Source organism: Antedon bifida, chromosome 2, assembly GCF_963402885.1.
Source record: "Antedon bifida chromosome 2, ecAntBifi1.1, whole genome shotgun sequence".
Taxonomy (NCBI): Eukaryota; Metazoa; Echinodermata; class Crinoidea; order Comatulida; family Antedonidae; genus Antedon; species Antedon bifida.
In genome coordinates this window covers 32,943,530-32,956,438 of record NC_136227.1, presented here as the reverse complement: position 1 = coordinate 32,956,438, position 12,909 = coordinate 32,943,530, and the positions used below count along the sequence as shown (strand labels likewise).

Sequence of the window (12,909 nt, the reverse complement as noted above, 5' to 3'; positions counted from 1 at the left end):
TCAATACTGTAGTGTCTATGGTTACGTTCAATTCTGTGTTCAATACTGTAGTGTCTATGGTTACGTTCAATTCTGTGTTCAATAATGTAGTGTCTATGGTTACGTTCAATTCTGTGTTAAATACTGTAGTGTCTATGGTTACGTTCAATTCTGTGTTCAATACTGTAGTGTCTATGGTTACGTTCAAGTCTGTGTTCAATACTGTAGTGTCTATGGTTGCGTTCAAGTCTGTGTTCAATACTGTAGTGTCTATGCTTACGTTCAATTCTGTGTTCAATACTGTAGTGTCTATGGTTACGTTCAATTCTGTGTTCAATAATGTAGTGTCTATGGTTGCGTTCAATTCTGTGTTTAATACTGTACATTTCACACTTGTTCAGTTTCAGATCTTCTTTTTCTGTGTTTTGTTTTCCTCCTCTTACGTTTGCTGGATGACCTACAAAATAAAACAATAAATAAATGTTTATTTAGAATCTAATACTGCACACACAAACATAAGGTATTAACGTCTTGTATGAGGCTTAGGTTGCGCAATGATAGAAAAACACTCTAGCAATATGAGACAATCTTACCTGTTATTTACTCCATTGAGGGCAGCACCAATAGCCGATGAAAGTTCACCCGATCTTTTGATTTCTGTTTTGTCCTTTAATTTCTGCAACAAACTTCTAATCACATCAAATCCTTCTTTCTGTTGGTGAAAAACAAATTGTGAATATTTATTTGACACTTGCACAAGCGTTTCTTTTATTACTTAAATACCATAAGATAATTGTGAATTATTACGTCATTAAGACTCTGTTTGAGGGCAGCAAACTCTTTTATCAACATTAAAAACTGCAAGATGAACTTTGGCCTGAATGTAGACTCCGAATCCAGTGTGTTTGCGACAACCTGTTTAATGCAAAGAATATCATAAAACCGATCAATACAAAATATCTATATTGAAATATTGATAAACACTATCGATATAAAACACATACACCTGATTAAAATAGAATATGTAATTTCATTGTATACCTTTGAAATCATTGAAGATAATTGTTTACAGATTTTCTTTGGATCCTCATTTCCCTATAAATAAATAAAATGTAATAATCAAAATTATTCATTATAATTAAACCATTCACTAATAATTATCTTTCCTACTTCAGTGCAAAAACTACAAAAAAAGTCTACATACCAAATATGGTCGTTTACTGATTAAATTTGTCAACATCAAACAAGCTTGTTTCTGAAATTAAAAAAAAACAAAAGATTTCAAATGACGAAAAATCTGCTTTAACATAGATCAAAATTATTATTTAAAATTTACACAAAAAAATCTTACAGAACTGTGGTCTTACCTTACGATATATCTGAATATTTTCAGTTGTGTACTGAATAAGTTGAGGGGCTACGAACCATCCAAGATTCTATCAACAAATAAATAAATACATTATAAACGGATTGTTTTGTTTTCAGACTATACTATAGTATGTAATATATATGTACATAATATTGTAACTACATTAATTAGTAAGCACAAAGATTTTATTATTATTTATCATTATGGTATGATAGAACACATGACACATAATATAAAGGTATATACCAGTGAGTTGTTAATTAACAACTCTCTGGTACCCTTCAAAATCATATTCTTTAGTATAGTTGTTAAATTAGAATTTATAGGTCCATTGTTGTACAACAAAAACACATGAAAGGATGCTCTATGATTCAATAATAGCTGATTAACTTACTGGAAATCGTTCTATAAGATCTGTAAACAGCACAGGGTGTAGACAAGTTGCTCTGAGAAAATAACAATAGTCAAAAATAGTATTAACCTTCAACAAAACAATGAACTTTGTAATTCAAGATATCCCTTATTCGGAAAAATAACACAGAACATACACACAATTTCCAAACACTTATTTCAATGTGCATGATACATTACACAGATAATTACCTAACTTATCTTGGTGATGAGTTAAAATCTAAATGCTTATATCTTACCTGTATGTCATAAAATCCAAAAGTGATTTATTGTACAAAGCTGAAATTCTTTCTTTATCTGAAGAATCATTCTGCATCACAAAAAAAACCAGACATGAATATTTTTACAATAGTATTGTAACCCACTAAAAGCACTATTAGATTAGAGTTCTGAAAAACATTAAGGCCAATTTACACAGAGAAGCGGCAACGTTAATAAAAATATAGAATCTTTGTTATTCCTTATGACCATTTACACACAACACGGAGCTGACAGATGGTTTCCAGTAAGGATAGATACAAATTCTATGTGGGACAAGCTACGTCGTTTTGCCGCTTACCGTTGGTCTGTGTAAATTGGCCTTTATTTAAAAGGATGTACTTTACCTCAGCATGTTTCTCTTGTGTGGCATCTTTACGTTGTCTCCTAGTTTTAAGGGGCGATTGGTCGGTAGATGATGTCAATATACGCACAAGGAATAGACAACCACTAGAAATCAGTGATACTATGAACACTGATGAAGCTGTAAAAAATAAAAAAAACAGATATATCATTCAAAGGGTTATACAGTGTATCTCAACTATATCTTCAGAGTCAACTATACAGTATATCTTCATAGAGTCAACTAAAACATTGTGATTATGTAGTAGTATAGTATTTGTCTACCTTTCCTTAGGGCTTTCATCATTTCTTCTAAGCATTTATGCAACTCTTCTTTTTCATCGCCTGATACTTTCGGATACTAAAAATAACAAATAAATATTCAAATATTTGATCATCTGTTTAGTAATTTACTGTGAATAAGTTGCAGTGTTTATCAAAATAATATATTATAATTATAGGAGAACCCCATGTCTCGAAAATAGAGGTTTACTGTAAACAAAATTGGTGTTCTTACCTTTTTTGGTCGACAGAGTTTAGTCTTATATATGTTTGCAGCTTTATCTTTTAATAAATCCTGATCTTTATCACTAGAAGCTGCCTGTATCATGTAGACCAGCGGTAACAAAAGATCCTAAATCCAATTTAACGAAAAATGATAGGATGAGTATTACAAACATGCAAAATAATATTGGCGTTTAAATATTTTGGCACAAATGGCGTTTCAGAGCTGTTTCAGACAAAAATCAAAAAACTGACTGGCTAACACAAAAAAACTACAGACTTGGGCCAAGTCTATATTGGTGTTTGCATTCCATTTGAATGGCTTTTACTGTCATAAAACTTACAGCGACTAGGATGTTCTCCGGTTGCTGTTTGATGAAAATCGTTACAAGATCAAGAACACGCAACTTAAAATGTAACACGAGCGTTACAGCTTCCATTTTGGATTTCTTCTTTTGCAGTTTTTCTTTGAATGCCGCTGCTAAGACTGAATCGAATCTCATCATTGTCTCGTCATCCATGTCATCATCTTCCTCATCCTCCTGCTCATCTTCCTAAAAACGAATAAATAGCGGAATTACTCTTTATGTTAAGATAAAAAGCTGTTTTACACAAACATAATGTGTACTGTACATATGTATCAGACTGGAGGAGATTAGTCTAATCTACATATAGAGATTAGTCTAATCTACATATAGAGATTATATAACATATATAGCAACAGTATGCATTTACATACAAAGATGGAAGGACTTGGTGAACTGTATCGCATCTACTACGCCCCTACGATCTTCTAGGTCACAGGAAAACTAGAACTAGATATTTTTACTGCAAAGCATATCTCTCTCCTTTATTGCATCTATTAGTGATGCACAAGCCACATTTCTTTATTTTATTATCAAACATATTACGAAAAAATTGTTTGTGTATTACAACTATAAAATATTTATTTAAATAGTAAAATATTCCTCCTCCAAGTATATTGAGTCGTACCTCATCACTTAGTTGAACAGCGGCGTCTCCTAAAGCATCTCGGATTTGAGCTCTGAACTCATCATCGACCATCTCGATATCATCTTCATCCTCCTCATCATCTTCCTCATCATCTTCCTCATCACTTTCATCATCCTGTTTGGAACCGTCTTCTTCAATCTCATCTTCTTCGTTAATGTTACCATTACTCTGAAAAATAATAAGATTGTTTACCAGTACAATACTATCAAAAGATATAACTACAATCAAATTTTTTGTGCCCATATATGGACACAATGACATCATATCACTTCCACATTTGGGCATATCACTACCATATTTGGGCACATCACACTTTTTTGTCAAACTGGTTTGATAGTGTAGACTGAGCTTAAGGACAAAAGCAAAGTACAACTTACTGGTGAATTTTCCTTATCCTCATCGATATCTTCTTCTTCTATATTAAAAAAAAAAGGAAATACAAAATGAGGAATGTAAGCAAAGAAGAAGTTAAACAATTTTTTAAAAGAACATATAATATACTAACGGAAAGAGATTGTAGTGAGATACTTTATTTCATAAGTTTCATGTCAATAGGTTATAGGTCATAAAAATCATAATAGGTCATAGGTCATAATTGAGATTATTTTTACCTGAATCATTAACCAATTCCACATTACTATCTTCTTCTTTGTTCTTTGATGGATCTAAAACCTACAAAATCAAAAATAAAATGTGAATTTGGAGAGGACAAAACTGGTTATCAATACATTCATAAATAAAATATAAAATAAATTAACATTAACAACAATTTTTAAACAACAGTTTCAATTTATACTCCTATCATAGCAGGCTTTCCAGTTAGGCTTAAACTAAGGTATCCAAATATAGGCAGCTCCCTCCACAAACACCTACATCTACTAAAAGAGACAATGCCTTCTTTGTCATATGCGAACAGATCATCTTGAAGGTATTGTCGACAACTGCCCTCAATAGATGAGATGATTTAGAGAGAAGGCCAATCAGAATATCAACAACTACTTCTACCCACTCTGGTTCTGAAAAAATAAAATGACAGTAAAATTATAAACACATCTATTGTTTACAGTACCTCTACATTTGTTTTTCTATGAGTAATCTGTACACTTTTCTGTGGAATTAACTTTATAAATATTATGATCTTAAAATAGAGATAATTAGTATATTATTTTTACCATCAACTTGTTTAGCAACAGACCGGCGTTTGGTGAATGCCTTCTTGTAACAATTGCTTAATTCCTATAAAAACAAAACAAACAAAGGTGAAATATAAAAATTAAATTCATGAATATATTTTATGTATAAATAATATTATATATTTTCAATAACTAGACACCGATTATGAATTAATTCTGACCTCAACAAGGTCAACTGCATTGCTTGGTTCCATAAATATCTGAAGTCCGACATGAAGAAAGAGGAGCTGGAAGGCCGATCCTGCCGTTATGTTCCTTTTACTTTCCATCTTGGATTCTACATCTGCCACTGAAGAAAGCATCTTCTCCCATGCTGATTTCATCTATGAACAGAAATCACTGCATGTTAAAAATTGTGCATTTATATATTCAATAGTTTGTATAAAATGACTGTAGAAATGTTGTAGGATGAAATAAAAAGGTGTTTGTATTGACATCAAAGTCTTACTTCAGAAGTGAATTCAATGCGAAAGGTGACATGTGGTGAGGTCACTAACTGTTGGGCGTATTGCACTATCAACTTGACCCAGAGGTCACCTCCAGATGTCATTCCCAATGTCCTTTGATTCTGACCTGGCTCATTTTCTTCAACCAACACTGAAACCAAAAAATAAATAAATAGTATGATATAATAATTTCGGTCTTTATTTCACACTCTCTTGGCAATAACAAAATGAATTGTGGGTAGATTACAATATATATAAAATAAACCAATATAAATATAATACCTTGTGAGGCAGGCATGTTGCTAAGCGACGTCAAGCAACTTTGAAACAGGCTGGCCAGGAGCTCCTGTAAATCTTTCCCAATCTTATGAGCTAAAAGATGTTTGCACTGGGGGATACTTGTATCATTTGATTCAATATTAAAATATGCATGAACAAACAGGAACTGAGTAACATCTAAAACCCATTGTTCCTGCTTAGGAATCCCAGGACTTCTTATTAACGACAGCATCTACCAAGTAAAAACAAATCAAAATACACCGATTTAAACAAAGTAAAAACCTTATTTGTTAAAATAAAAAATGTAAATATACAACAATTTAAATAATATTCAATCTAACCTCATGACACACCCATCTGCGAGTAGAGTCGAGATCTGGTACTTTCTCAAAACTGTAGAAAAAAAATTAAAATATACAATATAAAATTTTAATTGGAAACGCAATTTGTCTTACTAGATTGTTATATGCTTTACTATTGATAAAGTCTAACAACATTACCTGTCTTGGGTTGGACCATTGATGAATAGGTTCTTTAGAAACTTTACATACAACTTTACTCCTTTAAGATTTAACTAAAAACAAAGGGAAATCAAAGAATTTTAAAAATACTGAAAAAATGGATCACTACTTCAGACATAGATACATATATACTGTACATAGAAAAAACATTATTTTATATGACTGGTATACTCACATTGTTTATTAAATTATGTACGGATCTCGTCTTTGTAATTTGATCAAAGTGTATATTTCCTGACCTAAGAAGATCAAGTAATGACATATAGGGTTATGATAAAATAAACAAAATAGAACATGAACATTCTGACTGGATTAGCATTAAACATTAGTTAATGTTGGACTCTTTGACTACTACACTTGTAGTAAAAAAAAATATTATTTATACTGGGTGACCTCTCCAGTCAAAGACTGGTCTCCCAGAGGGCCCAGTTATGATCAGTGGCTGTGATGTACTAGTACACCGGGGTAACTCCATACTCGTCTCAAAAGATGTACTAGGTTTTTTATAGTGCTAAATGTGTACACTGGACCTACGGTTTATAGTCCTTTTTCGAGAAGACTCGTTCTACCACCAGAACCATAGAGCGAGATGAGCCTCGAAGCTTTGCTGATGTTATGGCTACATAATTACAGTTCCACTGTCATAACCGCTAGGTCACTCACTCACTCAGAGAAAAACAGTACAGAATATGTTTGAATAAGTCTGGGTTAAGAACAAAACACATTTTATTCTGTTTATACTAACTTGCTTATGAGACATTTTACAATCTCAAGTTGCGTGGCACCATCTTGAATCTCCTTGACAACCAATGGTAATGTTGCACTCTAAAAAATCACACAAAAAAAACATTTGAATTGTTAATTGTTCTAAATCTATGTTGTAAAAATTATAAAATAAGAGATTTATATATTTCTTTATATTTATAATAATGTAGACACTTGTAATTTTGTTCTTGAGCTATGGAGAATTTTGTACTATATTCTATCTACTCTATTCTTTTTTCCGAAATAAAAGATGAAACGAATATTAGGTGTATTATAAAGTAATTATAAATCATGGGTTAGTTATCCTTCTTTCGGGCAAACACATTTCACTTACAAACTTTTTACTAGCCTCATGCAAAAAATGTTGTTTGTTTGCCAGGCTATTAATCAGTATCTTGACTACTGCTGGGCTTAACACATGATCAACTTCTTCTGCGCTACATTCACGTAGGAGGCGCTCAACGAGTTGCAATGCCAGGTAGCGGCATTCTTGACGAGCATGAAGCAGGCCACCTATAAGTACACAGTACAGAGTTCATTTATGTGTATGTTTTGCTATTGTTTTTAGCTTTCACACCAGTCCCATTCTATTTTTATTCCCAGTTTCCTGGACTTTCTGCATTCTGACTCCTGAGGACGATCAAAGCATATTGATCAAAACGTCAAGAAACTCAACAGTTCTTTTCTGAACTATCTACATAGCGTACCGCAAACTTTATATCAATATTTGTATGTTCATGTGAAATTGAATGGGGAGAATATTTCGTTAGTTAAAATATTGACTGCTCTATATGACATTGGCCGCAGAGTAGAACAATTATGCAGTGACTTGACGTATTCAAGAATAAAAGGAAGCTTACTATCAATAACTTGTTGACAAAACACAGTAACCTTTTCCTGATCTTGAAGAACAAGTTTCAACACCTCATCACAAACACTGTTGACATTAGGGTGAGATATGATAGTAGATTCCTGAGGAAAAACATTATCATTATTTAATTAAAAAATGAAAAACAAGCGAAAAATAAATTTCAAAAAGTTACACCACATTGACCTAATTAATTTCTCATAAAAGTTTTCAATTTTGGAATACAACAGGAACAATACATTTAAAAATATGTATATGCTTATTATTTATTATGGGTGACCTCTTCAGTCAAGGACTGGTCTCTCAGAGGGCCCAGTTATGATCAGTGGCTGTGAGTGTACTAGTACGCCGGGGTAACCCCCTACTAGATTAAAAAGTATTTATATGCTTATTATTTATTATGGGTGACCTCTTCAGTCAAGGACTGGTCTCTCAGAGGGCCCAGTTATGATCAGTGGCTGTGAGTGACAGTGGCTGAGTGTGTACTAGTACGCCGGGGTAACCCCTACTCGTCTCGAAAGATGTACTAAGTTATTTAAAGTGCACATGAACTAGATGTGTACACTAGATCTACGGTTTATAGTCCTTATCCAAGAAGACTCGCTTTACCACCAGAACCATGGAGCGAGTGAGCCTTGAACCCTTGCCAATGTTATGGCTAAGTAATTACAATTTCACTGCCTTAACCGCTCGGTGACTCACTCGTTGATATCGCTGTACTTACAGTGAAGATTTTCACAACATGATTTAGATTGTCGGGGTGCAATATGTCTTTATGTCCCCAATGAGTCTTCAAAAACTTGCCTTTGACAACATCCTATAAAATACAAAAGAAATAGATACAATTTCAATACCGATAGACAATAGCAATCTTTTTACAAGAACAATTAACCTACAGTACCGTTAAGCTCTGTCTACACTATCAAACTTTATGTGATGTGCCTATGGACATGATGATGTCATATCGCTACCATATTTAAGCATATCACTACTATATATGGGCACATCACACTTTTTTTGTCAAACTAGTTTGATAGTGTAGACAGAGCATAATAAATTGTTATGCCTTTTCTCATTTTTGCTAGGTACTTACAGGAAAACAATGATGGCAAGTTAGCAACGTCTGCAGGGTGTGAGGAGAGCACCCTTCCCAGCCACAACTGAGATCAGACTTGATCGACGGCCAGATGTGTTCACTAAATGTTTCTTTGGAACTCTTCATGAACAAAGGAAAAATGTATGAAAAAACTAGTTTAGTAAATGATAAAATATGAACTTTATCCTCGATAGCAAAATAGTAAGAGACATCTTATTTCCTTGCCCCTTGTGTCATCTTGATTATTCATTTTCATTTAAAATTACAGTATAATAGTGCTGGTTTTTTAAACATTTAACATGTGATTTGTAGGCTATTGTTTTAAGCTCTGTCTACACTATCAAATTTGATGTGACAAAAATGTGCCCATATATAGACATGATATCATATCACTACCATATTTGGGCACATCACACTTTTTTTGTCAAACTCGTTTGATAGTGTAGACAGAGCCTTACCATACTAATCAGGTCCATTGATGCTTGAGTACAAAGATCTTGTAGATAACTTTTCTTTTCAGAAAATCCTTTCAATTTTGTTAGAACATTAACAGTATATTTTCCATCTTCCTGTTTATTGAAAAAAAGAACCATTTTAATAAATTGCCACAAAATAACTTAATAAAACAATACAATAAAACAGAATTAGGTATTTACTGCTTGTAATCTGCCTGATTGAACAACTGCAATATATGCAAACACTTGACCAAACATATGCTCCCTCTCTTCCTTAAAAAAGAAAAAAAAATCCCATAATTGTTATTGTTTTAAACAATGAATGACTAGTTTAATTCAATTCAATTTATTTTCATAAGATACATCATAATATAACAGAAAATGAGAGAAACTTGAATAAGCTCAGGGGACACCAGAACTATTAAAGTAAAATATGTAAATATTACCATTTCAAGAGTAGGCAAAACAATAATTAAATAATAAACTAAATAATGAAATAAATAAATAAAGGTTAAAAAAACACAATAAGTAAAAGAAGAGAAAGTTACTATTATCATTATTATAAATTATTATATTATTATTGTTATGATTATTATCATTTTTGATTGACAATTACAAAATAAGAGTAGTTGTTGTTATCTACCTGTTTACTGGAGTTGGAATGCAGATGTTTCTTAATCAAAGAAAACACTTCTTTTAAGCTGATTATGGGTAACAATGTCAGAAGCTAAATAAACAGCAACAAATATAAACAACAATATTATTAATGATTTATTTATTTTTATTTTACTTATTTATTTCAACAATATTTTACGAGGGTGGTCCATCCAGCCGAAGCTGATCATTGGGGCCCAATCTAGAAGCAGCCAATGAATTTTTAGCTTTACTTAACACAACCCATCCTGCGATAGCGTTCACAATGGAAACTGCCGTGAACAATTCAATCCCTTTCCTAGGAATGCTGATAACCAAAGATTTGAAAAAAGTATAAAAGGTCACTTATTATAACTATGTTAAATCGGGCTTACAAACTATCGTCGACCCACCAGCTTTTTAATGATGAATGTGAAATTCTAAGGAAGATTTTTAAGTGTCTGAAATTTCCAGATGAACTAATAACAACAACCATACAGAATTTTAAACCAGCAGAGAGCAATAACAACACAGCAGAAGGTGAAACAGATTTATCCGAAATACCAGTGCGAATCATCCTGCCATTCAAAGACCAGAAATCTGCGAACTCCGTCAAGCGACAACTATGCCAACTAAGTCACAAGATAAACAAAAACATTGTCCCTGTATTCATAAGTAAGAAAGTTAAAGATAACATTAGGAAAGTCGAAAAGAAACCAACTATTATAAGTCAACAATTAGTCTGGGCTCCAGACGGAGTTTTTTCTTAATATTAGTAAAAATATAAATATTTTTGCACATATGGCGTTTCATACGTGTATTACTTGAGTTTGGATACTGTATTTTCAGACAAAAATCGCAGTCGAAATAAAAACAAATAAATAAAAATAAAACACAATACAGACTTGGGGCAAGTCTAGTCAACAATGTGTATAAATTTAAATGTGACTTGTGCGATGCAAGTTATGTTGGATATACATGCCGACACCTCTACCAACGCATTGTTGAACATAGTAGATGCTTAATAGGACAGCATTTAAAGGATCATAACGCGATTGTTAATCCAAGTAAAATTAATTCATGTTTCTGTATACTTAGGAAATGCAAAAACAAATTTGACTGTCTTATCTATGAAATGTTGTATATCAGACAATTAAAACCTAGTCTGAATAAACAAAGTGACTCTGTAAAAGCTAAGCTTTTCATTTGACAGGATGTTAGACAATAGGTCTTTTGTTATTTAAACTTTGACCCTTGGCTTGTGCTATTTAATTAGTTGTTGTTTTATATTTTATTCATTGTACTGGATAATGACCCCATGATGGAGTCGAAACGTCGTTCTTTTTTAAGCGTTATTTTTATATTATGTATATCATTACTTGGACGTGTAAAAATTAAGACAAACACATTTGCCAACTGAATTAAGTTTTCTCTTTACTGACTCCATCGTATTCTGAAATACTTACATGTTGTCTATCAGTAAGAACATTCTGCACTCATTCTTAAAAAAACACAGAAACGTAATAATACAGCATGCAGTAGGCCTAGTTGCTGCTAAAATCAGAATGAATGAAATGTCTATATCAACTGGCCATTATTATTATTGCGCATTAACTATAATTTACATTTACAAATTGGCAAAAACATAGTTGTTTCTTTACTCTGTATCCATGAGTGCTTACCTGTCAACAGCCATCTAGACGACAGTAGTTATGTCTCTGTACATGGAGGTATATGTAGGTCTACATGGTCGTGGTGGAGGTATTATAATAACTCCATGGTCTGTATAGCATCTGTAATCTTCACGTATGGCACTGTCATCCTGCTGTGAAAAGATGAAGACAATTCTGATCAGACATTGAGGTCACCTACGTTAATTAGGCCTAGTATATAGTAGACTACTAAACTAGGCTAGCTAAAAGTAGAATTCCCTCTCCTCCGACTCTCCGGAGTTGTTTGTGGGCTAGTTAGGCCTAGTATAGGGAGGGGAGAAAAGAGTGGTAGGCCTATAGGCTAGGCTGGCTGTGTGTGATAATTGTCACGTTAGTTAGATGCCAGGCATGCACCAGTAGGCCTACCGTAATACCAAAACAGAAAAAAACACCCAGCTTTATACCTAAGTTGTGTGGCTCTTAGAAGAACAGGCTAGCCTAGGCCTACGCCTTTTATATTATTCATAAAGGCCGCGCTGTGTGAATTGATAGCCTACCAAACCATTAACCACCTGCTCTCTACTCGTTTTTTAAATAAAAAACCAAAGAGCGCCTTCAACGGACAATGAGACCGTACCAGTTTTTGAAAAATAATTTATTTATCAATTTAATTTTTATCACTATGTCGATATGTCAAAATATAACCAAATTCGGTTTTTTTTCTTTCTACCCAGAATATAGATACAATACAACAACAATTGTTTTGTAATATTGTCGGCGCAGTGACTATGTGATAATGCTGAGTCATCATGAGGACGGTGCAAAGATGCCAGTTTTAGCATAAATGAACAATAATAGCAAATATGTTAAAAGGTATAAAATGATGAATGCCGACTTGACAAAGAAAGACAATGGAAGAATATGAGAATTGTTTGAAGGTTTTCATGATGAAATCAAAGAATCAGCGCACTTTGATAAATTATTAAAATAAAAACAAATTGTATCACGAATAAAATTCGGAACTACTGTATTTACGGCTATTGGTTTGTTATATACACTATTCCTTCACTTCAATATATGTAGGCTAAAACATTAAAGCAATAGTACAGTGGATATGGAACTTT

General features: G+C 32.9%; 1 protein-coding gene across 1 annotated transcript in view; it reads right to left on the bottom strand.

The window, feature by feature from the left end:
* Positions 1–296: 296 nt before the first annotated feature.
* The window catches only part of LOC144835632 (myb-binding protein 1A-like protein), a 28,525-nt gene continuing 15,912 nt past the window's right edge, over positions 297–12,909 (bottom strand). Inside the window, exons 2-32 of the mRNA XM_078690711.1 lie at positions 10,144–10,227; positions 9,702–9,773; positions 9,504–9,614; positions 9,043–9,165; positions 8,674–8,766; positions 7,942–8,053; positions 7,416–7,594; positions 7,062–7,141; positions 6,492–6,555; positions 6,296–6,369; positions 6,137–6,188; positions 5,799–6,027; positions 5,519–5,667; positions 5,232–5,393; positions 5,050–5,113; positions 4,751–4,893; positions 4,489–4,549; positions 4,255–4,292; positions 3,857–4,045; positions 3,208–3,417; positions 2,877–2,993; positions 2,645–2,720; positions 2,365–2,501; positions 1,999–2,069; positions 1,743–1,794; positions 1,347–1,415; positions 1,184–1,234; positions 1,021–1,074; positions 787–894; positions 573–691; positions 297–436 (exon numbers count right to left, since the gene is read on the bottom strand). Coding sequence (XP_078546837.1) covers positions 367–436; positions 573–691; positions 787–894; positions 1,021–1,074; positions 1,184–1,234; positions 1,347–1,415; positions 1,743–1,794; positions 1,999–2,069; positions 2,365–2,501; positions 2,645–2,720; positions 2,877–2,993; positions 3,208–3,417; positions 3,857–4,045; positions 4,255–4,292; positions 4,489–4,549; positions 4,751–4,893; positions 5,050–5,113; positions 5,232–5,393; positions 5,519–5,667; positions 5,799–6,027; positions 6,137–6,188; positions 6,296–6,369; positions 6,492–6,555; positions 7,062–7,141; positions 7,416–7,594; positions 7,942–8,053; positions 8,674–8,766; positions 9,043–9,165; positions 9,504–9,614; positions 9,702–9,773; positions 10,144–10,227 — 3,213 coding nt within the window. The 3' untranslated portion in view covers positions 297–366. The remainder of the gene's footprint in view (positions 437–572; positions 692–786; positions 895–1,020; positions 1,075–1,183; positions 1,235–1,346; positions 1,416–1,742; positions 1,795–1,998; positions 2,070–2,364; positions 2,502–2,644; positions 2,721–2,876; positions 2,994–3,207; positions 3,418–3,856; positions 4,046–4,254; positions 4,293–4,488; positions 4,550–4,750; positions 4,894–5,049; positions 5,114–5,231; positions 5,394–5,518; positions 5,668–5,798; positions 6,028–6,136; positions 6,189–6,295; positions 6,370–6,491; positions 6,556–7,061; positions 7,142–7,415; positions 7,595–7,941; positions 8,054–8,673; positions 8,767–9,042; positions 9,166–9,503; positions 9,615–9,701; positions 9,774–10,143; positions 10,228–12,909) is intronic.